This window comes from Oncorhynchus nerka, linkage group LG6, assembly GCF_034236695.1.
Source record: "Oncorhynchus nerka isolate Pitt River linkage group LG6, Oner_Uvic_2.0, whole genome shotgun sequence".
NCBI classification, from domain to species: Eukaryota; Metazoa; Chordata; class Actinopteri; order Salmoniformes; family Salmonidae; genus Oncorhynchus; species Oncorhynchus nerka.
In genome coordinates this window covers 17,443,728-17,470,948 of record NC_088401.1, presented here as the reverse complement: position 1 = coordinate 17,470,948, position 27,221 = coordinate 17,443,728, and the positions used below count along the sequence as shown (strand labels likewise).

The 27,221-nt window shown below is 48.9% G+C and overlaps 1 protein-coding gene across 13 annotated transcripts in view; it reads left to right on the top strand.

Moving 5' to 3' along the window:
• Nucleotides 1–27,221, top strand: part of LOC115130096 (TRAF2 and NCK-interacting protein kinase-like) — a 93,556-nt gene that overhangs the window by 25,968 nt on the left and 40,367 nt on the right. For 2 of the 13 annotated variants that reach the window (XM_065019307.1, XM_065019314.1), the window contains exons 13-27: nt 111–239; nt 3,661–3,747; nt 6,413–6,604; nt 8,621–8,785; nt 9,061–9,306; nt 9,517–9,626; nt 9,706–9,809; nt 13,466–13,548; nt 13,725–13,748; nt 14,372–14,556; nt 14,642–14,744; nt 15,123–15,263; nt 22,878–22,986; nt 25,164–25,334; nt 25,413–25,556. In XM_065019307.1, coding sequence (XP_064875379.1) covers nt 111–239; nt 3,661–3,747; nt 6,413–6,604; nt 8,621–8,785; nt 9,061–9,306; nt 9,517–9,626; nt 9,706–9,809; nt 13,466–13,548; nt 13,725–13,748; nt 14,372–14,556; nt 14,642–14,744; nt 15,123–15,263; nt 22,878–22,986; nt 25,164–25,334; nt 25,413–25,556 — 1,993 coding nt within the window. Of the gene's footprint in view, nt 1–110; nt 240–3,660; nt 3,748–6,412; nt 6,605–6,951; nt 7,024–7,204; nt 7,454–8,620; nt 8,786–9,060; nt 9,307–9,516; nt 9,627–9,705; nt 9,810–13,465; nt 13,549–13,724; nt 13,749–14,173; nt 14,254–14,371; nt 14,557–14,641; nt 14,745–15,122; nt 15,264–22,877; nt 22,987–25,163; nt 25,335–25,412; nt 25,557–27,221 lie in introns of those variants that run through there. The other 11 variants (XM_065019315.1, XM_065019308.1, XM_065019311.1 and 8 more) reach the window with 11 other exon arrangements.

Here is a 27,221-nt window from a genome sequence, read left to right as displayed (position 1 = left end):
CTGCTTCAGATGGTTTCTGTTCACATTGCATTTTCCAGCACGGCTCGGCTCAATGACATATCTGGTGACAGCTATGACGCTCTCTCTCCCTCACACTCTTTGTCTAACAGCAACAGCGTAGGGAGCGTGAGATGAGGAAGCAACAGGAGAGAGAACAGAGGAGACGCTATGAAGAGATGGAACAACTACGGAGAGATGAGGAGAGGAGGCACGCAGAGAGAGAACAGGTACACACACAGGTAACTCTCAGGTGCGCACACACCCACACACTTATCTCTCTCACTCTTTTACACACACTAACTCATTGACCAGGAATCACCCCAGTCTGCCACAGCTCTGTTGCAGACCAGACATAGACTGACATTTAGGTTGTATGTCCCAGGGCAGGAATAGTTAGGGCCTGGGGCCTGGATGACTCTGCTTCATGAATGCTTCCCTTTCACTCTGATGTTTAACACTCACTCTCTAATAAAACATGTGTTTCTCTCTTACCCACTTGATTCAATATTAAGTACCTTGGGGTGGTTCTATACATCAAGTCTCTTTTCTTGGTTATGCCTTTTTCTTCGACTGATTCTGTTTATCACTGCGCTCTCTCTTTCCTCCCTTATCCCTTCCTCTCTCCACCTCCTATCATGTCACTCCATCTCGCTTCTATTTTGGTTTTAATCCATACTTTGGTTTCTTTCTCAAAAAATATTTCCCTTAATCTGTCCTTGTACTCTCTCTCTCACTCCCTCTCACCCCCTTATCATCCCCTTTCTCCTCCTCCTTATCACCCCCTTTCTCCTTCTCCTCCTCCTTATCATCCTCCTTATCACCCCTTTCTCCTTCGCCTCCTCCTCACCCGCTTTCTCCTCCTCCTCACCCGCTTTCTCCTCCTCCTCACCCCCTTTCTCCTCCTCCTCACCCCTTTCTCCTCCTCCTCACCCCCTTCTCCTCCTCACCCCCTTCTCCTCACCCCTTTCTCCTCCTCACCTCCTTTCTCCTCCTCCTCACCTTTCTCCTCCTCATCACCTCCTTTCCCCTCCTCCTCCTCCTCCACCGTCTCCTCCTTCACCCCCTTTCTTCTTCTCCTCATCACCCCCTCACCCCCTTTCTCCTCCTCATCACCCCCTTTCTTTCCTCATAAACCCCTTTCTCCTCCTCCTCACCCCCTTTCTCCTCCTCCTCACCCCTTTCTCCTCCTCATCACCCCCTTTCTTCTCCTCATCACCCCCTTTCTTCCTCATCACCCCCTTTCTCCTCCTCATCACCCCTTTCTCCCTCATAAACCCCTTTCTTCTCCTCCTCACCCCTTTCTTCTCCTCCTCACCCCATTTCTTCTCCTCACCCCATTTCTTCTCCTCATCATTTCTTCTCCTCATCACCCCTTTCTTCTCCTCCTTATCACCCCTTTCTCCTCCTCCTTATCACCCCCTTTCTCCTCCTCCTTATCACCCCCTTTCTCCTCCTCCTTATCACCCCCTTTCTCCTCCTCCTCATCACCCCCTTTCTCCTCCTCCTCCCCCACCCCCTTTCTCCTCCTCCCCACCCCCTTTCTCCTCTTCCTCACCCCCTTTCTCCTCACCCCCTTTCTTCTCCTCCTCACCCCCTTTCTCCTCCTCATCACCCCCTTTCTCCTCTTCCTCACCCCCTTTCTCCTCTTCATCACCCCCTTTCTCCTCTTCCTCACCCCCTTTCTCCTCTTCCACACCCCCTTTCTCCTCTTCCACACCCCCTTTCTCCTCTTCCTCACCCCTTTTTCTCCCCCACCCTTTCTCCTCTTCCTCACCCCCTTTCTCATCATAAACCCCTTTCTTCTCCTCATCACCCCCTTTCTCCTCCTCATCACCCCTTTCTCCTCCTCATCACCCCTTTCTTCTCATCACCCCTTTCTTCTCCTCCTCCTCACCCCTCTCTTCTCCTCATAACCCCCTTTCTCCTCCTTCTCCTCACCCCTTTCTTCTCCTCCTCACCCCATTTCTTCTCCTCATCACCCCATTTCTTCTCCTCATCACCCCCTTTCTTCTCCTCCTTATCACCCCTTTCTCCTCCTCCTTATCACCCCTTTCTCCTCCTCCTTATCACCCCTTTCTCCTCCTCCTTATCACCCCCTTTCTCCTCCTCCTCATCACCCCTTTCTCCTCCTCCTCCCCACCCCTTTCTCCTCCTCCCCACCCCCTTTCTCCTCTTCCTCACCCCCTTTCTCCTCATAAACCCCTTTCTTCTCCTCCTCACCCCCTTTCTCCTCCTCATCACCCCTTTCTCCTCCTCATCACCCCTTTCTCCTCTTCCTCACCCCCTTTCTCCTCTTCATCACCCCCTTTCTCCTCTTCCTCACCCCCTTTCTCCTCTTCCACACCCCCTTTCTCCTCTTCCACACCCCCTTTCTCCTCTTCCTCACCCCTTTCTCCTCTTCCACACCCCCTTTCTCCTCTTCCTCACCCCCTTTCTCCTCATCATAAACCCCTTTCTTCTCCTCATCACCCCCTTTCTCCTCCTCATCACCCCCTTTCTCCTCCTCATCATCAAACCCCCTTTCTTCTCCTCCTCCTCACCCCTCTCTTCTCCTCATAACCCCTTTCTCCTCCTTCTCCTCACCCCCTCCTCCTCTCACCCCCTTTCCTCCACCTCACCCCTTTCTTCTCCTCCTCACCCCATTTCTTCCTCATCACCCCCCTCTTCTTCTTTCTCCTCCTCACCCCTTTCTCCTCTTCCTCCCCCCCCTTTCTCCTCTTCATCACCCCCTTTCTCCTCTTCCTCACCTTTCTCCTCTTCACACCCCCTTTCTCCTCTTCACACCCCTTTCTCCTCTTCCTCACCCCTTTCTCCTCTTCCACCCCCTTTCTCCTCTCCCTCACCCCTTTCTCCTCATCATAAACCCCTTTCTTCTCCTCATCACCCCCTTTCTCCTCCTCATCACCCCTTTCTCCTCCTCATCACCCCCTTCTTCTCATCACCCCCTTTCTTCTCCTCCCCACCCCCTTTCTTCTCCTCCTCACCCCTTTCTTCTCCTCCTCACCCCTTTCTTTCCTCCTCACCCCCTTTCTTCTCCTCCTCACCCCCTTTCTCCTCCTCCTCCTCAATCCCTTCTCCTCCTCACCCCCTTTCTCTCCTCCTCCTCACCCCCTTCTCCTCCTTACCCCTTTCTCCTCCTCCTCCTCACCCCCTTCTCCTCATCACCCCTTTCTTCTCCTCCTCACCCCCTTTCTTCTCCTCCTCCTCCAACCCCTTTCTCCTCCTCACCCCCTTTCTCCTCCTCACCCCCTTCTCCTCCTCACCCCCTTTCTCCTCCTCAACCCCTTTCTTCTCCTCCTCAACCCCTCTTCTCCTCCTCAACCCCTTTCTTCTCCTCCTCACCCCTTTCTCCTCCTCCTCCTCACCCCCTTTCTCCTCCTCCTCCTCACCCCTTTCTCCTCCTCCTCCTCAACCCCTTTCTTCTCCTCCTCCTCACCCATTTCTCCTCCTCCTCCTCACCCCCTTTCTTCTCCTCATCACCCCCTTTCTCCTCTTCCTCATCACCTCCTTCTCATCACCCCCTTTCACCTCAACTCCTTTCACCCCCTTTCTCCTCCTCGTCACCTCCTTTCTGTCTCCATTGACTGCTCTGATCACTCACCTGGCTGCTCTGGGCTCTGATTGGCTGATCTCCTGGCTGTCTGGCCTGTGATTGGGTAGGAGTATATCCGTAGGCAGCTGGAGGAGGAGCAAAGACAGCTGGAGATTCTACAGCAACAACTACTCCAGGAGCAGGCTCTATTGATGGTAACCTCTCACCCTTGACCTCTCACCCCCGAGTCCTCAGCCTATCACCTATCCACAACAACCCCTTACCTCTCTTGTTGCACAAGCATAAACACTATATATACAAAAGTATGTGGACACGCCTTCAAATGAGTGGATTCGTCTATTTCAGCCACATCCATTGCTGACAGGTGTAAATACAGTTGAAGTCGGAAGTTTACATACACCTTAGCCAAATACATTTAAACTCAGTTTTTCACAATTCCTGATATTTAATCCTTGTCAAAATTCCCTGTCTTTGGTCAGTTAAGATCACCACTTTATTTTAAGAATGTAAAATGTCGGAATAATAGTAGAGAGAATGATTTATTTAAGCTTTTATTTATTTCATCACATTCCCAGTGGGTCAGAAGTTTACATGCTCAATTAGTATTTGGTAGCATTGACTTTAAATTGTTTAACTTGGGTCAAGCGTTTCGGGTAGCATTCCACGAGCTTCCCACAATAAGTTGGGTGAATTTTGGCCCATTCCTCCTGACAGAGCTGGTGTAACTGAGTCAGGTTTGTAGGCCTCCTTGCTCGCACACGCTTTTCAGTTCTGCCCACACATTTTCTATAGGATTGAGGTCAGGGCTTTGTGATGGCCACTCCAATACCTTGACTTTGTTGTCCTTAAGCCATTTTGCCACAACTTTGGAAGTGTGCTTTGGGTCATTGTCCATTTGGAAGACCCATTTGCGACCAAGCTTTAACTTCCTGACTGATGTCTTGAGATGTTGCTTCAATATATCCACAGAATTTTCCTACCTCATGATGCCATCTATTTTGTGAAGTGTACCAGTCCCTCCTGCAGCAAAGCACCCCCACAACATGATGCTGCCACCCCTGTGCTTCACAGTTGGGATGGTGTTCTTCAGCTTGCAACCATCCTCCTTTTTCCTCCAAACATAACGATGGTCATTATGACCAACCAGTTCTATTTTTGTTTCATCAGACCAGAGGACATTTCTCCAAAAAGTACGATCTTTGTCCCCATGTGCAGTTGCAAACCGTAGTCAGGCTTTTTTTATGGCGGTTTTGGAGCAGTGGCTTCTTCCTTGCTGAACGGCCTTTCAGGTTATGTCGATATAGGACTCGTTTTACTGTGGATATAGATACTTTTGTACCTGTTTCCTCCAGCATCTTCAAAAGGTCCTTTGCTGTTGTTCTGGGATTGATTTGCACTTTTCGCACCAAAGTATGTTCATCTCTAGGAGAGAGAATGAGTCTCCTTCCTGAGCGGTATGACGGCTGCGTGGTCCCATGGTGTTTATACTTGCGTACTATTGTTTGTTCAGATGAACGTGGTACCTTCAGGTGTTTGGAAATTGCTCCCAAGGATGAACCAGACTTGTGGAGGTCTCCAGTTTTTTTTCTGAAGGCTTGGCTGATTTCTTTTAGATTTTCCCACGATGTCAAGCAAAGAGGCACATAGTTTGAAGGTAGGCCTTGAAATACATCCACAGGTACACCTCCAACTGACTCAAATGATGTCAATTAGCCTATCTTCTAAAGCCATGACATCATTTTCTGGAATTTTCCAAGCTGTTTAAAGGCACAGTCAACTTAGTGTATGGAAATTCCTGACCCACTGGAATTGTGATACAGTGAATTATAAGTGAAATAATCTGTCTGTAAACAATTCTTGGAAAAATGACTTGTGTCATGCACAAAGTAGGTTTCCTAACCATCTTGCCAAAACTAGTTTGTTAACAAGAAATTTGTGGAGTGGTTGAAAAATGAGTTTTAATGACTCCAACCTAAGTGTATGTAAACTTCCGACTTCAACTGTAATTGAGCACACCGCCATGCAATCTCCATAAACAAACATTGGCAGTAGAATGGCCTTACTGAAGAGCTCAGTGACTTTCATCGTAGCACCGTCATAGGATGCCACCTTTCCAACAGGTCAGTTTGTTACATTTCTGACCTGCTAGAGCTGCCCCGGTCAACTGTAAGTGCTGTTATTGTGAAGATCACCATACATGGTACCAACTGCAAAGTTTGGTGGAGGAGGAATAATGGTCTGGGGCCCCTTAGTTCCAGTGATTTTAACGCTACAGCATACAAAGACATTCTGGATGATTCTGTGCTTCCAACTTTGTGGTAACAGTTTGGGGAAGGCCCTTTCCTGTTTCAGCATGACAATGCCCCTGTGCACAAAGCGAGGTCCATACAGTAATGGTTTGTAGAAGAACTTGAATGGCCTACGCAGAGCCCTGACTTCAACCCCATCGAACACCTTTGGGATGAATTGGAACGCTGACTGCAAGCTAGACCTAATCACCCAACATCAGTGCCCGACCTCACTGATGCTCTTGTGGCTGAATGGAAGCAATGTTCCAACATCTAGTGGAAAGCCTTCCCAGGAGAGTGGAGGCTGTTATAGCAGCAATGTTCCAACATCTAGTGGAAAGCCTTCCCAGGAGAGTGGAGGCTGTTATAGCAGCAATGTTCCAACATCTAGTGGAAAGCCTTCCCAGGAGAGTGGAGGCTGTTATAGCAGCAAAGGGGTACCAACTCCATATTAATGCCCAGGATTTTGGAATGAGATGTTCGACACGCAGGTGTCCATACCTTTGGCCATGGAGTGTACTTTGTGTTGGTGCATTTGTTTCCTGTGTAAACCGTCTGCGTGTATCTACAGGAGTACAAGCGTAAGCAGATGGAGGAGCAGCATCAGGCTGAGCGTCTCCAGAGACAGCTGCAACAGGAGAGAGCCTACCTGGTGTCCTTACAGCAGCAGCAGCAGCAGGAGCCACGGCCACAAGACAAGAAACAGCTGTATCACTACAAAGACACAGCCCCTAATAACGACAAACCTGCCTGGGCCAAGGAGGTACTGTTCGCACGCACACACACACCACACACACAACGCTTATAGATGTGTTCAGTATATTTGGTTACACACCAACAGTATATTATGTTTCCTACAATGATCTCTCTCCTCTCAGGCGTGAAGTTTTCTGAAGAGTGGGAGCCCTGTATCATTGCTATGTCTGGACTATAAGATATATCAAAATGTCTCTCTCTTTTTCCAGAACACAGTGTCTCCATCATGGACAGACCTTCTGTTGCTGTGTTAATTTTTTTCAGGTTCTTCCACAGTAATATATGTGTGTGTGTGTCCCCACATAGCTATATGTGTTTGATGTGTTCAGTGACAGTGTGATGTTCTGTCTCTAGGTACTGCGTCAAACCCAGAGTAGCTCACCTCATATTCCTCCCATTAAGCACCAGTCCTTTAACCAGCCCCGAGTAGCCAGCCTCGAGTAGCCAGCCTCGAGTAGCCAGCCTCGAGTAGCCAGCCTCGAGTAGCCAGCCTCGAGTTGCCAGGCTCGAGTTGCCAGGCTCGAGTTGCCAGGCTCGAGTTGCCAGGCTCGAGTTGCCAGCCTCGAGTTGCCAGCCTCGAGTTGCCAGCCTCGAGTAGCCAGCCTAGCACTCCTCCTGTTCCCTGGTTTACACCCCCTGCTCCCATCCCCCCTCCTACCCTGCCCAATCAAGTCCCTCCAGGGAGAGGCTTCTCCAATCTGAAGACAATAGTGTGACCTTTCCGTGTATACGTGTGTCCTTCGCCCCTGATCCCGCCCCTGACTCCTTTCATCCAATCATGCGTCGCCCTGAGGCCAGAAGGAAGAGCTCTGAGGGAGAAGTTCAGGAGTTGAGGGGGAGGTGTCCAGGTCGATTGGTTAGTGAGGGAGACACCAACTTCCAGTGTTTCTGAGACACTTCCTCCCTCTCTCTCTTCAGAGGTGGACTAACCCTAACCTTTAACCCTTGGCTGGTGTGTCGGTGGAGCTCTCTTTCTCTCTCCCATCCCTCCTTTCTTCTGAACGGGACTCTCCTTTCCTTATTAACAACTTTCTCTTCCCTTACACCAGGGGACATACTCCTGAAAGAACCCTTGCTGGAATGTTCTATGTTCTAGAGTAGTTGCTAGAGAGTTCTAGAATGGTGGCTGAATAGATCTAGAATGGTGGCTGGATAGATCTAGAATGGTGGCTGGATGGTTCTAGAATGGTGGCTGGATAGATCTAGAATGGTGGCTGGATGGTTCTAGAATGGTGGCTGGATGGTTCTAGAATGGTGGCTGGATGGTTCTAGAATGGTGGCTGGATGGTTCTAGAATGGTGACTGGATGGTTCTAGAATGGTGGCTGGATGGTTCTAGAATGGTGGCTGGGTGGTTCTAGAATGGTGGCTGGATAGTTCTAGAATGGTGGCTGGATGGTTCTAGAATGGTGGCTGGATAGTTCTAGAATGGTGGCTGGATAGTTCTAGAATGGTGGCAGGATGGTTCTATGTTACTGGTGTTTTTTTAGAATGGTGGCTGGATAGTTCTAGAATGGTGGCTGGAAAGTTCGAGAACAGCTTTCTTTTCTCTCTACATTCTAGATGGTGCCTTGCGTTTTTTAGAATGGTTATACATCTCTCTCTTCCTCTAGAAGTCAGACTCTGTCAGTCAAACTGTTTTAGTCTGCTTTATACATAGGCTCCATGTTCTTAGGGACACACTCCAGCTCCTGATTTAGCCTATATCCAAGCCACACACACACATCCTGCTTGCCCCACAGTGGCAACTGTGAGCTGATGTAGGCCAACTACAGCTATATCTGTATAAACCCACATGGGTGTATCTGCTTCCCTCTGGACGCCCCCCCCCCCCACACACACACACACACACAAAAAGGCACACTGTAGCCAGGTCTGTCTCTGTGGTCTCTGCTGAACATGGCTTCTCCTCCATGGTAATAAGGGAAACTGGCGGTTTGACACACGTCACACATACATGCATTGATGATCTGTCACTGACTGCCAGTATAAATGAGTGTGCTCTAACTGTGTCTGTGTGTCAGGTGGAGGAGCGTTCCAAGCTGAACAGACAGAGTTCTCCAGGTCTGCATCATAAAGTGTCCAACCGTATTTCCGACCCATCCCTGCCTCCCCGATCCGAGTCCTTCAGCAGCGGGGGCATTCAGCAGGCCCGAACACCACCCATGCACCGCTCTACAGAACCACAGGTGTGTGTGTGTGAGAAACTGGAAAAGTGGATGTGCACGTTTACCCTTTTTGATGTTTTTTTTTCCACTCTGAGTAACTCTCCCTTCCACCCTCCTCCCCATCCTGTTCCCCCACCTTCCATTCCTCCTTTCCCCTCCTCCTCTCCTTTCCTCGCCTTCCTCTCTTTCACCTCTACACCTGCTCCTCTACCTGCCTGGTCCTGATGTAAACCTCATCCTCTGGTCCTGATCTGATCTGGTCCTGATCTGGGCCTGATCTGTTCTGGTATTGTCAGATGGCCCACCTGGTACAGGTGAAGTCCCATGGTCTGTCTGGGTCCCAGTCTCTCCATGACCCTGCAGGGGTCACAGGCTTGTCGCCCTCCCCGTCCCCCTCCCCCGGCCGCCCCCCCATGCCCCGCCAGAACTCTGACCCCACCTCAGACACCCCTTCTCCTATTCCTCTCCCCCGCCTCGCTCCCCCACTCGACAAACTGGACCGCAACTCCTGGCTACGAACGGACCTAGACCTACCTCCTAAGGTCTGCATGACAATGTTTGTTTCTGTCTGGAATGCAATGTGTCTGAACTTTTGGTGCCCTTTACGATTCTTAATCTCAAATCTCTACGTACATATTTTGGCAAATTTAGTTTGAGATTAAGAATACAGTATATGATCCCACATTTACACCTGTTCTAACAGGTTTTTAATGTGTGTGTGTGTGTGTGTGTGTGTGTGTGTGTGTGTGTAGGTGCCCCAGAGGACCACGTCTATCTCTCCAGCCCTGGTCAGGAAGCACTCTCCTGGGAGTGGACCTGGGGGCCTTGCTCCTAGAGCTGGATCACACCTGATACGGGCCAGGTACACGCACACACACACACACACTCCAGACCTCCGTTGTGAATCAGGCACTTGATGTTGTTTGTGTGTGTTGCCAAAGTAACCCAGACCTGCGGAGGACTGATGTCTCCATGGAAACAACCCTGAAGAGGACAAGCAGCAGCAGCTCATCCAGCTCCTCCCAGGGTGGAAGCAACGAGAGAGGTACACAAACCACCACACGAAGGGGGTTTCTCAAAATGCATACCATGCTTCTACACCTGCATTGCTTGCTGTTTGGGGTTTTAGGCTGGGTTTCTGTACAGCACTTTGAGATATCAGCTGATGTACGAAGGGCTTTATAAATACATTTGATTTCCCGGGTGGCGCAGTGGTTAAGGGCGCTGTACTGCAGCGCCAACTGTCCCATCAGAGTCCCTGGGGTTGCGCCCAGGCTCTGTCGTAACCGGCCGTGACCGGGAGGTCCGTGGTGCGACGCACAATTGGCCTAGCGTCGCCCGGGTTAGGGAGGTTTTGGTCGGTAGGGGTGTCCTTGTCTCATCGCGCACCAGCGACTCCTGTGGCGGGCTGGGCGCAGTGCGCGCTAACCAAGGTGGCCAGGTGCACGGTGTTTCCTCCGGCGCATTGGTGCGGCTGGCTTCCGGGTTGGATGCATGCTGTGTTAAGAAGCAGTGCGGCTTGGTTGGGTTGTGTATCGGAGGACGCATGACTTTCAACCTTCGTCTCTCCCGAGCACGTATGGGAGTTGTAGCGATGAGACAAGATAGTAGCTACTACAACAATTTGATACCACAAAATTGGGGAGAAAAAGGGGTAAAAATTTTAAAAAATATATTTAAAAAAAATAACAAATACATTTGATTTGATACCACCGTGCTCCACACGCTCCGAGTGCATTCTCCAAGGATGTTCTCCTGAGTACTATGGAGAACGCATGAAGCATTCCATTTGAGAAGCACTCACACTCCCCCTACTGTATTACCTCACGTTGCACCTCCCCCCCACTGTATTACCTTACGCTGCACCCCCCCACTGTATTACCTCACGCTGCACCTCCCCCCACTGTATTACCTCACGCTGCACCTCCCCCCACTGTATTACCTCACGCTGCACCTCCCCTCTACTGTATTACCTCACGCTGCACCTTCCCCCACTGTATTACCTCACGCTGCACCTCCCCTCTACTGTATTACCTCACGCTGCACCTCCCCTACTGTATTTCCTCACGCTGCACCTCCCCCTACTGTATTTCCTCACTCGCTGCACCTCCCTACTGTATTTCCTCACGCTGCACCTCCCCTACTGTATTACCTCACGCTGCACCTCCCCTACTGCATTACCTCACGCTGCACCTCCCCTACTGTATTACCTCACGCTGCATCTTCCCCACTGTATTACCTCACTCTGCACCTCCCCTCTACTGTATTACCTCACTCTGCACCTCCCCTCTACTGTATTACCTCACTCTGCACCTCCCCTCTACTGTATTACCTCACGCTGCACCTCTCCCTACTGTATTACCTCACTCTGCACCTCCCTCTACTGTATTACCTCACGCTGCACCTCCCCCACTGTATTACCTCACGCTGCACCTCCCTACTCTATTACCTCACGCTGCACCTCCCCCACTGTATTACCTCACGCTGCACCTCCCTACTGTATTACCTCACGCTGCACCTCCCCACTGTATTACCTCACTCTGCACCTCCCCTCTACTGTATTACCTCACTCTGCACCTCCCCCACTGTATTACCTCACGCTGCACCTCCCCCACTGTTTTACCTCACGCTGCACCTCCCCCCACTGTATTACCTCACGCTGCACCTCCCCTACTGTATTACCTCACGCTGCACCCCCCTACTGTATTACCTCACGCTGCACCTCCCCCTACTGTATTACCTCACGCTGCACCCCCCCACTGTATTACCTCACGCTGCACCTTCCCCCACTGTATTACCTCACGCTGCACCTCCTCTACTGTATTACCTCACGTTGCACCTCCCCCACTGTATTACCTCACGCTGCACCTCCCCTACTGTATTACCTCACGCTGCACCCCTCTACTGTATTACCTCACGCTGCACCTCCCTACTGTATTACCTCACGCTGCACCTCCTCTACTGTATTACCTCACGCTGCACCTCCCCCACTGTATTACCTCACGCTGCACCTCCCCTACTGTATTACCTCACTCTGCACCTCCCCTCTACTGTATTACCTCACTCTGCACCTCCCTCTACTGTATTACCTCACGCTGCACCTCCCCCACTGTATTACCTCACGCTGCACCTCCCCTCTACTGTATTACCTCACGCTGCACCTCCCCCCACTGTATTACCTCACACTGCACCTCCCCTACTGTATTACCTCACGCTGCACCTCCCCCACTGTATTACCTCACTCTGCACCTCCTCTACTGTATTACCTCACTCTGCACCTCCCCCCACTGTATTACCTCACGCTGCACATCCCCCCACTGTTTTACCTCACGCTGCACCTCCCCCACTGTATTACCTCACGCTGCACCTCCCCTACTGTATTACCTCACGCTGCACCTCCCTCTACTGTATTGCCTCACGCTGCACCTCCCCTACTGTATTACTCACGCTGAGCAGCACTCCCCTACTGTATTACCTCACGCTGCACCTCCCCTACTGTATTACCTCACGCTGAGCAGCACTCCCTCTACTGTATTACCTCACGCTGCACCTCCCCTACTGTATTTCCTCACGCTGCACCTCCCCTACTGTATTTCCTCACGCTGCACCTCCCCCCACTGTATTACCTCACGCTGCACCTCCCCCACTGTATTACCTCACGCTGCACCTCCCCCACTGTATTACCTCACGCTGCACCTCCCCCTCTACTGTATTACCTCACGCTGCACCTCCCCTCTACTGTATTACCTCACGCTGCACCTCCCCTACTGTATTACCTCACGCTGCACCTCCCCCCCTACTGTATTACCTCACGCTGCACCTCCCCCTACTGTATTTCCTCACGCTGCACCTCCCCTACTGTATTACCTCACGCTGCACCTCCCCCTACTGTATTACCTCACGCTGCACCTCCCCCTACTGTATTACCTCACGCTGCACCTCCCCATTCACTGAACCTTCTTCCAGCCAGGACAATGGCAATAGAGACGAAACAATATATACACAAAGAAAACATTTTACTTCATAACTATCAGCTATATGTGAATTGTAAAAATGTAGCAAACCAGATAGTTTAACAAGAAAAAATTACCGAAAACTAATGGGAAGATGTCAATTCTTCATGGCTATCTGGCTAGCTAACAATAGTAGCTAGCCATTCAGCCGTATTGACTTACTATAGGTTTGGAATTTACACACTCTACAGTGGGTATTGTAGGCAGGTAAACATGCCAAAATGAACACAGCGTGTATTTATTAAGATAAAATATTGTAGTCATGCAACATATGAGATGTCAATAGGCAACATTTCATTCCGAAGTCTGAGTGGATTTTCTCTCGCTTCAGCTCAAATAATGGCTGTCATTTATTTCAAGAAATGTTGCGTCGTTTTTTTTACGTGGTTGCGTCATATTCCTGTGTATACTTTCCATTGAAGCTTGCATCGATGCATGCTTAAAAATATGTACAAACGGAGTACACATTCGAAGTGCTCTACATGGTTCTGTTTCCCATACTTTGATTTGGACTCATACTCCAACCCTACTGTTCTCCAATTTGCGTGCTCGGAGCACGGTAGTACGCATTTTGAGAAACCCACAGATTCCCATGTGTGCTACTATAAAGGTTTCAGCTTTTAAGACTATACAGACAGATATGTGATTGGTTGACTATTTACTGAGCAGTGATGTGATTGGTTGACAGGGGCGGAGGGGTCTATGGCGCCGCCCCAGGAGACCAAAGAAGAGAACAGAGATGTGACACTGACACGACCTAGCAGGCCCGCAGTGAGTATACACACACACACACACACACACACACACACAGAGAAACACACAACTCATTTTCTTCTCTGAACACATCAATCCATGACTTCTCTTTCATCTTCTCTTTTTCCCTCCCACATTCCTGTTTAATTCTCTACCTGCTCTTTCTTCTCTGCGTTTCTCTCCATCCTGTTTAGAGCTATAAGAGAGCTGTAGATGAGGTTAGTGGCATTTCTCCTCACCCTTTCTCCATATCTCTCTCAATCATTCACTGCCTAGCTCTTTCACTCATTCACCCATCCGGGTATTAACTCACTTGTTCACACTCACTCACCCTCCCACTCTCTCCCTCCCACTCTCAATCTCTCTGATGAGTACAAAAGGTTTGTCTCTCCCTGCAATAGTGATAGTTTCACCTCTCTCCCTCTTTCTCTCTTATTGACCCACTTTTTCTCCACCTCTCTGGATCATCCAGGAGGAGTTGGTAAGATATCTATTGACCTCCACGTACACGCTCATGTACACACAGTCCCCTCTTTTCACGTGCACGCCCCTTTCTCCTTTAGCTCACCTGTCCTGCTCTACCTGTGCCGTTTGAAAGAGGCAGACCTGACCTCTAACCCCTGACCTCTAACCCCTCTATTAGTGACCTTTCCTGACCTTTCCTGACTGAAGCCTCATTGTTCCTCACTCACGCTCTGGGGAATTAGTTAACGGCTGAAACATGTATGTGTAAAACATTGTGCCAATAAAATATTGCCCATGAATCAATGCAACTGTTACCGCATCCACCGCGTGAGTACTGACTTTTTTATAATACCCTCTCCTGACCTTTGACCTCCAGGACCTGACGGCTCTGGCCAAGGAGCTGAGGGAGCTGCGCCAGGGGGAGGAACCTAACCGCCCGCCCGTCAAGGTGACGGACTACTCCTCGTCCAGTGATGAGTCACAGAGCGACGAGGACGGAGAGGAGGGAGGGGGAAGAAGTAACGACGGCTCTGTGTCTGTCAGCGACATCCCACGCATCATGTGAGTGTGTGTTAGAAAGTGTGTGTATTACAAAGTGAGTGTGTGTCAGCATTTTAGCTATATATTTTAAACTTGTGTGTGTCAGGCCGGCTGCAGGGCAGAGTGGAGGTGAGTCGTACTGTGTGATGGGAGGACATGATGATTCCCACGGCAACAGTTCCCAAGACAGCTCCCTGATGATGAGAGAGGTCAGTCACCTTCAATCCCTGACCCCAGGGCTCCACACTGCCCGCTTTATACACAACTCAACACCCAGCATCCAGGCATGCACTCAGCTCGTGGGTGTGCTGTGTGTGCGTGTTCGTCTCTGCATTGTCACCAGTTGTTACTCTGCTTCTTCACTCCTCTGGGTTCACCCACCTTCCATATCAGGGGCAGAATGTACCCCTTAACCACAGATCCAGATGAACCCCCTAAACCTAACCATAACCATTAGATTCCAACCTTACCTCAACTTCAAATCTAGAATCCGCTTACCCTTCCCAAATCCTACCCATCACAAGGAAATAAATGAATCTGACCTTAGATCAGTGCCTAGAGTGCCCCTCACTCTCTCTCTGTTCCAGACCTATGGGGACAGGAGGCGGAGCTCCGCTCTCGCTGACAGCAACGGTTTCTTCGGCAACGCCAATCTGCCCGATCTGGTGCAGCAAAGCCCTTCCCCCCTGGTCTCCCCTGGCAATGGCTCTGGGCGCAGCCACTCCGAAGTAGGTTCACTAGACCCCTACACCCCAACTGCTTGCGACCTTGCTCCCTACACCCTTACATGCTAGTCATCTACACACAACCCCCCTACATGCTAGTCATCTACACACAACCCCCCTACATGCTAGTCATCTACACACAACCCCCCCTACATGCTAGTCATCTACACACAACCCCCCTACATGCTAGTCATCTACACACAACCCCCCTACATGCTAGTCATCTACACAACCCCCCCTACATGCTAGTCATCTACACACAACCCCCCTACATGCTAGTCATCTACACACAACCCCCCTACATGCTAGTCATCTACACACAACCCCCTACATGCTAGTCATCTACACACAACCCCTACATGCTAGTCATCTACACACAACCCCCTTACATGCTAGTCATCTACACACAACCCCCTACATGCTAGTCATCTACACACAACCCCCCTACATGCTAGTCATCTACACACAACCCCCCTACATGCTAGTCATCTACACACAACCCCCCTACATGCTAGTCATCTACACACAACCCCCCTACATGCTAGTCATCTACACACAACCCCCTACATGCTAGTCATCTACACACAACCCCCTACATGCTAGTCATCTACACACAACCCCCCTACATGCTAGTCATCTACACACAACCCCCCTACATGCTAGTCATCTACACACAACCCCCCTACATGCTAGTCATCTACACAACCCCCTACATGCTAGTCATCTACACACAACCCCCTACATGCTAGTCATCTACACACAACCCCCCTACATGCTAGTCATCTACACACAACCCCCTACATGCTAGTCATCTACACACAACCCCTACATGCTAGTCATCTACACACAACCCCCTACATGCTAGTCATCTACACACAACCCCCTACATGCTAGTCATCTACACACAACCCCCTTACATGCTAGTCATCTACACACAACCCCCTACATGCTAGTCATCTACACACAACCCCCTACATGCTAGTCATCTACACACAACCCCCTTACCTGCTAGTCATCTACACACAACCCCCTACATGCTAGTCATCTACACACAACCCCCTACATGCTAGTCATCTACACACAACCCCCTACATGCTAGTCATCTACACACAACCCCTACATGCTAGTCATCTACACACAACCCCTACATGCTAGTCATCTACACACAACCCCCCTACATGCTAGTCATCTACACACAACCCCCTACATGCTAGTCATCTACACACAACCCCTACATGCTAGTCATCTACACACAACCCCCCTACATGCTAGTCATCTACACACAACCCCCTACATGCTAGTCATCTACACACAACCCCCTACATGCTAGTCATCTACACACAACCCCCTACATGCTAGTCATCTACACACAACCCCCCTACATGCTAGTCATCTACACACAACCCCCTACATGCTAGTCATCTACACACAACCCCCTACATGCTAGTCATCTACACACAACCCCTACATGCTAGTCATCTACACACAACCCCCTACATGCTAGTCATCTACACACAACCCCCCTACATGCTAGTCATCTACACACAACCCCCTACATGCTAGTCATCTACACACAACCCCTACATGCTAGTCATCTACACACAACCCCCTTACATGCTAGTCATCTACACACAACCCCCTACATGCTAGTCATCTACACACAACCCCCCTACATGCTAGTCATCTACACACAACCCCTTACCTGCTAGTCATCTACACACAACCCCCCCTACATGCTAGTCATCTACACACAACCCCCTACATGCTAGTCATCTACACACAACCCCTACATGCTAGTCATCTACACACAACCCCCTACATGCTAGTCATCTACACACAACCCCCTACATGCTAGTCATCTACACACAACCCCCTACATGCTAGTCATCTACACACAACCCCCCCTACATGCTAGTCATCTACACACAACCCCCCCTACATGCTAGTCATCTACACACAACCCCCCTACATGCTAGTCATCTACACACAACCCCCCTACATGCTAGTCATCTACACACAACCCCCTACATGCTAGTCATCTACACACAACCCCCTACATGCTAGTCATCTACACACAACCCCCCTACATGCTAGTCATCTACACACAACCCCCTACATGCTAGTCATCTACACACAACCCCCCTACATGCTAGTCATCTACACACAACCTCACTGCACACAGAACCCTACACCTGAGCCCGTTGCCTCTGTTCCCTTGTGTTCTCTCTGCGTCCTAAAACTGAAGAAGAAGAAACACTCACCCTCCCCTCTAGTTTGACTTGGAAAACCTAGTCTGTTTGGCTCTTGAGACTAAACCCACCCTAATCCATATCCATTTCTCCCATCCATTCTCTTCCTTTGCTGCTGATGGTCACATGCTCTCCTCTCTCTCCTGCATGTTGTGTGCGCATGGCAAACCAAGTCTAATGTTGCTCAACACACTTTCCACTCTGGCAACCCGTTAGAGCAGTGATCACCAACCTTTTCTGAGTCAAGATTAGTGCAATGGTAGTCATGACATTTTGTCAGCCGGTGATTGTCAAGCAAATAACTGCCGGTCTCACTAGTTGACCGTTAATTAACATAAACATGTTTAGCATCTACTGGCTTCCACGAATAACTTTTGAGAAAAAAAGTTTTAAAAATCATTTTAGTATTGTCACCATCACAATATATCCATTATTTATTTTAGGCAGGTCTAAAGAAACATCATATGAAGAAAATGTAGTCTATTTCAGAAGAATAGCATACTCTGAGTCGTCCTTATGTTAGGCCCTGATCTGGCTATGCCAGTTATTTATGCAACTTTAGTTGTGATATGCAAACGTTGGGCTATATGTTTTTTAATACATTCTAAGGCTGCATGACACGACTCTAATGATGATTTGAATAAAGTTACATGAAAGACATGAGCTCTGCTTTGTTTCTGGTGCAGGATGTACACACTTCATCAGTCTCTCATTCACAATTTGAGAAGCACTTGATAATAACTTGAATTTCCCAGTAATGAGCCCAGTAATGCTCCCTATAAAAATACATGCCTTTAGCGGCCAATGTGCCCTTGGGCTGAAAATAATAATACAAATTCTCTTCTCCCGGCTGCGTGCTCCGTAGCACCTTTCTCTCACATGGCTCTCTCAGATATCTCAATTCAGTTTAGCCAATGCCCGTCATGTGATCGGGCCTTCTCACAGGCTACAAGTGAAGACAGACACGTCGGGAACACAAGTGCGTATGTCCTTATCGATTTCCAAGGCGCTCATTGAAGATGTTGGAAGAACTGTCCACGTTTACTTTTCGTCACCCAACAAGGTGAGTAGGCCTAACGAACAGCAAAAGCACTAGTCTATGTCAATCTACTATTGACTACTACTATCCCCCATAGTACAAAAGTTTACCTCTTCTATTGATCAACTTGTCCTTCTGTGCGAGAGATAAATATTCCAAACATAGTCTGGGACAGTTGTGGGATGCGATAGATCACAAATTAATACAACCACTAGAATCTAAAAAAAATTTAATAGCAATGAGGCTGATGCAACAGATCAGAACGTATTTTTGATTTCTTTACATTCTAAGTACAGCAATGTGCACACGGTAGAAGGCTAGATGCTCAAAGGTTCCAAAATGCAATCACTTAGCGGGAAAACACCATTCTCAAAAGTGATCGCAAATGTGATTATGCATGTAATGCTTTATTATAAAGGTGCATTTTTTCCCCCTAACTTCCGCGATGCATACAAGGCCCTCCCTCGCCCTCCCTTTGGCAAATTCGACCACGACTCCATCTTGCTCCTACCGTCTTATAGGCAGAAACTCAAACAGGATATACCCGTGACTAGGATCATTCAACGGCGGTCTGAGAGAGCCTCAGAGAATAACATCGATCTATACGCTGACTCGGTGAGTGAGTTTATAAGGAAGTGCACTGTGACTATTAACCTACCCTAACCAGAAACTGTGGATGGATGCAAAACTGAAAGCGCTATCCACCACATTTAACCATGGAAAGATGACTGGGAATATGGCAGAATATAAACAGTGTAGTTATTCCCTCCGCAAGGCAATCAAGTAAGCAAAATGTCGGTATAGGGACAAAGTACAGTCCCAATTCAACTGATCAGACACGAGACCTATGTGGCAGGGTCTACAGGAAATCACAGACTACAAAAAGAAAACCAGCCACGTCACGGACACCGACGTCTCGCTTCTAGACAAACTAAACACCTTCTTTGCCAGCTTTGAGGATAATACATGCCCCAACAATCACCATCACACTGCACACGCCCCACAAGGGTGTGTGCTCAGCTCCCTCCCGTACTCCCTGTTGAACCATGACTACGTGGCCACGCACACCTCCAACTCAATCATCAAGTTTGCATATGACACAACAGTAGTGGGCTTGATTTCCAACAATGACGAGACAGCCTCTAGGGAGGAGGTGAGGCCACTCGGAGTGTGGTGTCAGTAAAACAACCTCTCACTCAACGTCAACAAAACCAAGGAGATGATCGTGGACTTCAGGAAACAGCTGAGGGAGCACCCCCTATCCACATCGAAGGGACAGCAGTGGAGAAGGTGCAAAGTTTTAAGTTCCTCGGCGTACACATCACAGACAAACTGAAATGGTCCACCCACACAGACAGTGTGGTGAAGAAGAAGCAACAGCCTCAGGAGGCTGAAGAAATTTGGCTTGTCACCTAAAACCCTGACAAACTTTTACAGATGCACAATCGAGAGCATCCTGTCAGGCTGTATCACCGCCTGGTATGGCAACTGCACCGCCCTCAACCACAAGGCTCTCCAGAGGGTGGTGCGGTCTGCACAACGCATCACCGGGGGCAAACTACCTGCCTTCCAAGACACCTACAGCACCCGATGTCACAGGAAGGCCAAAATGATCATCAAGGACAACAACCACCCGAGTCACTGCCTGTTCACCCCGCTACCGTCCAGAAGGCGAGGTCAGTACAGGTGCATCAAAGCTGGGACAGAGAGACTGATAAACATCTTCTATCTCAAGGCCATCAGACTGCTTAACAGCAATCACTAATTCAGAGAGAGGCTGCTGCCTTAATAGAGATTCAAATCACTGGCCACTTTAATAAATAGGTCACTCGTCACTTTAAATAATGCCACTTTAATAATGTTTACATATCTTACATTACTCATCTCACATGTATATACTGTACCTTATACCGTCTATGGCACCTTGCCTATGCCGCTCGGTCATCGCTCATCCATATGTGGTTTTATACATATTCTTATTCCATCATGTGTGTATAAAGTAGTTGTTGGGAATTGTTAGATTACTTGCTAGATATTACTGCACTGTCGGGAACTAGAAGCACAAGAATCCGCTACACTCGCATTAACATCTGCTAACCATGTGTATGTGACCATTAACATCTGCTAACCATGTGTATGTGACCATTAACATCTGCTAACCATGTGTATGTGACCATTAACATCTGCTAACCATGTGTATGTGACCATTAACATCTGCTAACCATGTGTATGTGACCATTAACATCTGCTAACCATGTGTATGTGACCATTAACATCTGCTAACCATGTGTATGTGACCAATAACATCTGCTAACCATGTGTATGTGACCATTAACATCTGCTAACCATGTGTATGTTACATTTACATTTAAGTCATTTAGCAGACGCTCTTATCCAGAGCGACTTACAAATTGGTGCTTTCACCTTATGACATCCAGTGGAACAGCCACTTTACAATAGTGCATCTAAGTCTTTTTAAGGGGGTGAGAAGGATTAGTTTATCCTATCCTAGGTATTCCTGAAAGAGGTGGGGTTTCAGGTGTCTCCGGAAGGTGGTGATTGACTCCGCTGTCCTGGCGTCGTGAGGGAGTTTGTTCCACCATTGGGGGCCAGAGCAGCGAACAGTTTTGACTGGGCTGAGCGGAACTGGACTTCCTCAGTGGTAGGGAGGCGAGCAGGCCAGAGGTGGATGAACGCAGTGCCCTTGTTTGGGTGTAGGGCCTGATCAGAGCCTGGAGGTACTGAGGTGCCGTTCCCTCACAGCTCCGTAGGCAAGCACCATGGTCTTGTAGCGGATGCGAGCTTCAACTGGAAGCCAGTGGAGAGAGCGGAGGAGTGGGGTGACGTGAGAGAACTTGGGAAGGTTGAACACCAGACGGGCTGCGGCGTTCTGGATGAGTTGTAGGGGTTTAATGGCACAGGCAGGGAGCCCAGCCAACAGCGAGTTGCAGTAATCCAGACGGGAGATGACAAGTGCCTGGATTAGGACCTGCGCGCTTCCTGTGTGAGGCAGGGTCGTACTCTGCGGATGTTGTAGAGCATGAACCTACAGGAACGGGCCACCGCCTTGATGTTAGTTGAGAACGACAGGGTGTTGTCCAGGATCACGCCAAGGTTCTTAGCGCTCTGGGAGGAGGACACGATGGAGTTGTCAACCGTGATGGCGAGATCATGGAACGGGCAGTCCTTCCCGGGAGGAAGAGCAGCTCCGTCTTGCCGAGGTTCAGCTTGAGGTGGTGATCCGTCATCCACACTGATATGTCTGCCAGACATGCAGAGATGCGATTCGCCACCTGGTCATCAGAGGGGGAAAGGAGAAGATTAATTGTGTGTCGTCTGCATAGCAATGATAGGAGAGACCATGTGAGGTTATGACAGAGCCAAGTGACTTGGTGTATAGCGAGAATAGGAGAGGGCCTAGAACAGAGCCCTGGGGGACACCAGTGGTGAGAGCGCGTGGTGAGGAGACAGATTCTCGCCACGCCACCTGGTAGGAGCGACCTGTCAGGTAGGACGCAATCCAAGCATGGGCCGCGCCGGAGATGCCCAACTCGGAGAGGGTGGAGAGGAGGATCTGATGGTTCACAGTATCGAAGGCAGCCGATAGGTCTAGAAGGATGAGAGCAGAGGAGAGAGAGTTAGCTTTAGCAGTGCGGAGTGCCTCCGTGATACAGAGAAGAGCAGTCTCAGTTGAATGACTAGTATTGAAACCTGACTGATTTGGATCAAGAAGGTCATTCTGAGAGAGATAGCGGGAGAGCTGGCCAAGGACGGCACGTTCAAGAGTATGTGACCATTAACATCTGCTAACCATGTGTATGTGACCATTAACATCTGCTAACCATGTGTATGTGACCATTAACATCTGCTAACCATGTGTATGTGACCATTAACATCTGCTAACCATGTGTATGTGACCATTAGCATCTGCTAACCATGTGTATGTGTCCATAAAATTGTATTTGATACAAAGGTTCAAGTGCACCTACTGAATCAAGTGCACCTACTGAATCAAGTGCACCTACTGAATCAAGTGCACATACCGCCAACTGCGCAATACGGATTTTAAAAAATGAGTGCAAGCCTTTATCGTTGGCTTTTCCACAGAAATGCTTGGTGATCGACTAGGAATGCTATGAAGATATCAATCAACTGGTTGGTGACCACTGTGTTAGATTATGCTGAAAACCCTCCCACCTGTTACTACCTGTTACCTCAAAGGACAGAAATTGGGGCCTGTAGTTTTTCCTGGTCAGATCACGTGGTCTGGGATACCTCTGAGACCTGATGCTCTGAGGCACTGATCCCAACCCTTTCTCTGATTGGCAGTACGGCATGGGCAGTGGCTCCAAGTCCTCCTCCTTCACACCATTTGTTGATCCACGAGTCTACGGAACCTCCCCCACTGAGGATGATGATGATGAAAACTCTGCGTCCGGTGAGTCCGTTATGTTTAGTAATTTAGCGGACGCTCTTATTCAGAGTGACTTACAGTTAGTTAGTTCCTTCATCCTAAAGCTAGAATCCTTGGTTGTTACATCCATATTTTTTTTTAAACTTAGAAATGAATGATACAATATAGATTCTTGAAGAATGTAACTTATAAATGCCTCATGAGCTTAGTTCAACTGTCATACCTCATCAGAACCCAAAATATGCAGTGCATTCGTAAAGTATTCAGACCCCTTCACTTTTTCCACATTTTATTACGTTACAGCCTTATTCTAAAATGGATTCAATTGTTTTTTTCCCTCATCAATCTACACATAATACCCCATAAAGACAAAACAAAAACTGTTTTTTAGAAATGTTCGCATTTATTACAAATTTATTAAAAATTAAAAACTATTACATTTACGTAAGTATTCGAACCCTTTACTCAGTACTTTGTTGAAACACCTTTGGCAGCGATTACAGCCTCAAGTCTTCTTGGGTATGATGCTACAAGCTTGGCACACCTGTATTTGGGGAGTTTATCCCATTCTTCTCTGCAGATCCTCTCAAGCTCTGTCAGGTTGGATGGGGAGCGACGCAGCACAGCTATTTTCAGGTCTCTCCAGAGATGTTCGATCGAGTTCAGGTCTGGGCTCTGGCCACTCCTGCAATGTCTTGGTTGTGTGTTTAGGGTTGTTGTGCAGTTGGAAGGTGAACCTTCTCCCCAGATTTAGGTCCTGAGCTCTCTGTACTCTCTGTACTTTGCTCCGTTCATCTTTCACTCGATCCTGACTAGTCTCAAAGTCCCTGCCGCTGTAAAACATCCCCACTGCATGATGCTGCCACCACCATGCTTCACCGTAGGGATGGTGCCAGGTTTCCTCCAGACATGACGCTTGGCATTCAGGCCAAAGAGTTCAATCTAGCTTTCATCAGACCAGAGAATCTTGTTTCTCATGGTCTGAAAGTCCTTTAGTTGCCTTTAGGCAAACTCCTAGAGGGCTGTCATGTGCCTTTTACTGAGGAGTGGCTTCCGTCTGGCCAGTCTACCAGCTGCAGGGATGGTTCTCCTTCTGGAAGGTTCTCTCATCTCCACAGAGGACCTCTGGAACTCTGTCAGAGTGACCATCGGGTTCTTTTTTCACCTCCCCGACCAAGGCCCTTCTCCCCCGATTGCTCAGTTTGGCCGGGCGGACAGCTCTAGGAAGAGGTGATTGGTGATTCCAAACTTCCTCCATTTAAGAATGATTGAGGCCACTGTGTTCTTGGGGACCTTCATTGCTGCAAACATATTTTTGATACCCTTCTACAGATCTGTGCCTTGACACAATCCTGTCTCAGAGCTCTACGGACAATTCCTTCGACCTCATGGCTTGGTTTTTGCTCTGACATGCCCTGTCAACTGTGGGACCTTATATAGGCAGGTGTGTGCCTTTCCAAATCATGTCCAATCTACTGAATTTACCACAGGTGGACTCCAATCAAGTTGTAGAAACATCGAGGGTGAAAAATGGAAACAGGATGCACCAGAGGTCAATTTCGAGTCTCACAGCAAAGGGTCCGATTAAATTTTTAATAAATGTGCAAACATTTAAACAAAATCTGTTTTTGCTTTGTCCTTATAGGGTATTGTGTGTAGATTGAGGAGAATGTTTTATTTGATTAGTTTTAGAATAAGGCTGTGACGTAACAATGTGGAATAAGTGAAGGGGTCTGGATACTTCTACTGTAAGCTTGTTTTACTCCAATGTTACTAAACAATGTACATGTCATCAAACACTGTATACCCTCAAAACATGGTTAGAACTGTAATGTTGATATCACAGATGGTCAGTCTTTGCATCCATAGCTCTGTCTATGAATTTGAGATTGGTTACATTTCTCCAGGCCCATCCCTCAGCTTTTTACTGAAACAGAGGTCACTGTGTTGTTGTTTAAATGAAGGACTCTAGCTTTAAGATCGCTAGGTGAGACATCCACATATCACAGTCATAGTAAGTCACATGTTCCTTTAAAGAAGTAGCTATCACCAATGGCTTCTTGCTCAAGCTCCTCTGGCCAGTGAATTGCTTAGGAATCAGTAGGTTTCAGCAAATGTTTCTTTATGTTTTAAGGTTGTCCTGTGGTTGTAAGTTTGAAAGGTTATGTGAACGTTAGTGTAATGTTACCCTGTGGTTGCAGCCCACTTTGCGAACGAGCTGCTGCTTCAGGAGCAGGCCAGACTGAACGAGGCCAGAAAGATCAGCGTGGTCAATGTGAACCCGACCAACATACGACCTCACAGCGACACGCCTGAGATACGCAAATACAAGAAACGCTTCAACTCTGAGATACTGTGCGCTGCTCTCTGGGGTAAGAGACTTACACTATACAGTACATATACACACACATTGTGCTATTGTGTGTGTTTTATTATTTGTGTGTGTCTAGGTGTGAACCTGCTGGTGGGGACAGAGAACGGTCTGATGTTGCTGGACCGCAGTGGTCAGGGGAAGGTCTATAACCTGATCAACCGCCGACGCTTTCAACAGATGGACGTTCTGGAGGGCCTCAACGTCCTGGTCACCATATCAGGTAGGACTGACTGCTACTTAGACACAATCGGACCAAACGGTTCTGGAGGGCCTCAACGTCCTGGTCACCATATCAGGTAGGACTGACTGCTACTTAGACACAATCGGACCAAACGGTTCTGGAGGGCCTCAACGTCCTGGTCACCATATCAGGTAGGACTGACTGCTACTTAGACACAATCGGACCAAACGGTTCTGGAGGGCCTCAACGTCCTGGTCACCATATCAGGTAGGACTGACTGCTACTTAGACACAATCGGACCAAACGGTTCTGGAGGGCCTCAACATCCTGGTCACCATATCAGGTAGGACTGACTGCTACTTAGACACAATCGGAACAAATGGTTCTGGAGGGCCTCAACGTCCTGGTCACCATATCAGGTAGGACTGACTGCTACTTAGACACAATCGGACCAAACGGTTCTGGAGGGCCTCAACGTCCTGGTCACCATATCAGGTAGGACTGACTGCTACTTAGACACAATCGGACCAAACGGTTCTGGAGCTCCATCGGAGCCGAGTGTTGTGGTTTTGACTGTCCGGGCTCAAAAGGCAGACTTGTGTTTTCTGAACAACTCGAGGCCTGTAGCAATGCTTTGTTCCGATTGGAAGATCACTCTCAAAGAGCTAACAGGCTGAAGACTTTTCCCCTCTCTCTTCTACTGCCTCTTCTCCTTTCCCCTCTCTCTTCTACTGCCTCTTCTCCTTTCCCCTCTCTCTTCTACTGCCTCTTCTCCTTTCCTCCTCTCTCCTTCTGCCTCTTCTCCTCCCCCCTTCTCTTCTACTCCCCCTCCTTTCCCTCTCTCTTCTACTCCTCCTCCTCTCTTCCTCTTCTCCTTTCCTTTCCCTCCCCTCTCTCTTCTACTGCCTCTTCTCCTTTCCCCTCTCTCTTCTACTGCCTCTTCTCCTTTCCCCTCTCTCTTCTACTGCCTCTTCTCCTTTCCCCTCTCTCTTCTACTGCCTCTTCTCCTTTCCCCTCTCTCTTCTACTGCCTCTTCTCCTTTCCCCTTCTCTGCCTCTTCTCCTTTCCTCTTCTTCTCTGCCTCTTCTCCTTTCTCTCTTCTACTGCCTCTTCTCCCCTCTCTCTTCTACTCCTCCTCCTTTCCCCTCTCTTCTACTCCCTCTTCTCCTTTCCCTCTCCCCTCTTCTCCTCCTCTTCTACCTCTCTCTTCTACTCCCTCTTCTCCTTTCCCTCTCTCTTCTACTCCTCTTCTCCTACCCCTCTCTCTTCTACTCCCTCTTCTCCTTTCCCTCTCTCTTCTACTCCCTCTTCTTTCCTCTCTCTCTTTCCCTCCCTCTCTTCTACTCCTCTTCTCCTTTCCCCTCTCTCTTCTACTCCCTCCCCCTCTTCTCCTCCCTCTTCTCCTTTCCCCTCTCTCTTCTCCTCCCTCCTCCCTCTCTTTCTCTCCTCCTCCCTTCTCCTTTCCCCCTCTCTCTTCTACTCCCTCCCCTCTTCTACTCCCTCTTCTCCTTTCCTCTCTCTTCTACTCCCTCCCCTCTCTTCTACTCCCTCTTCTCCTTTCCCCTCTCTCTTCTACTCCCTCCCCTCTCTCTCCTCCCTCTTCTCCTTTCCCCTCTCTCTTCTACTCCCTCTTCTCCTTTCCCCTCTCTCTTCTACTCCCTCTTCTCCTTTCCCCTCTCTCTTCTACTCCCTCTTCTCCTTTCC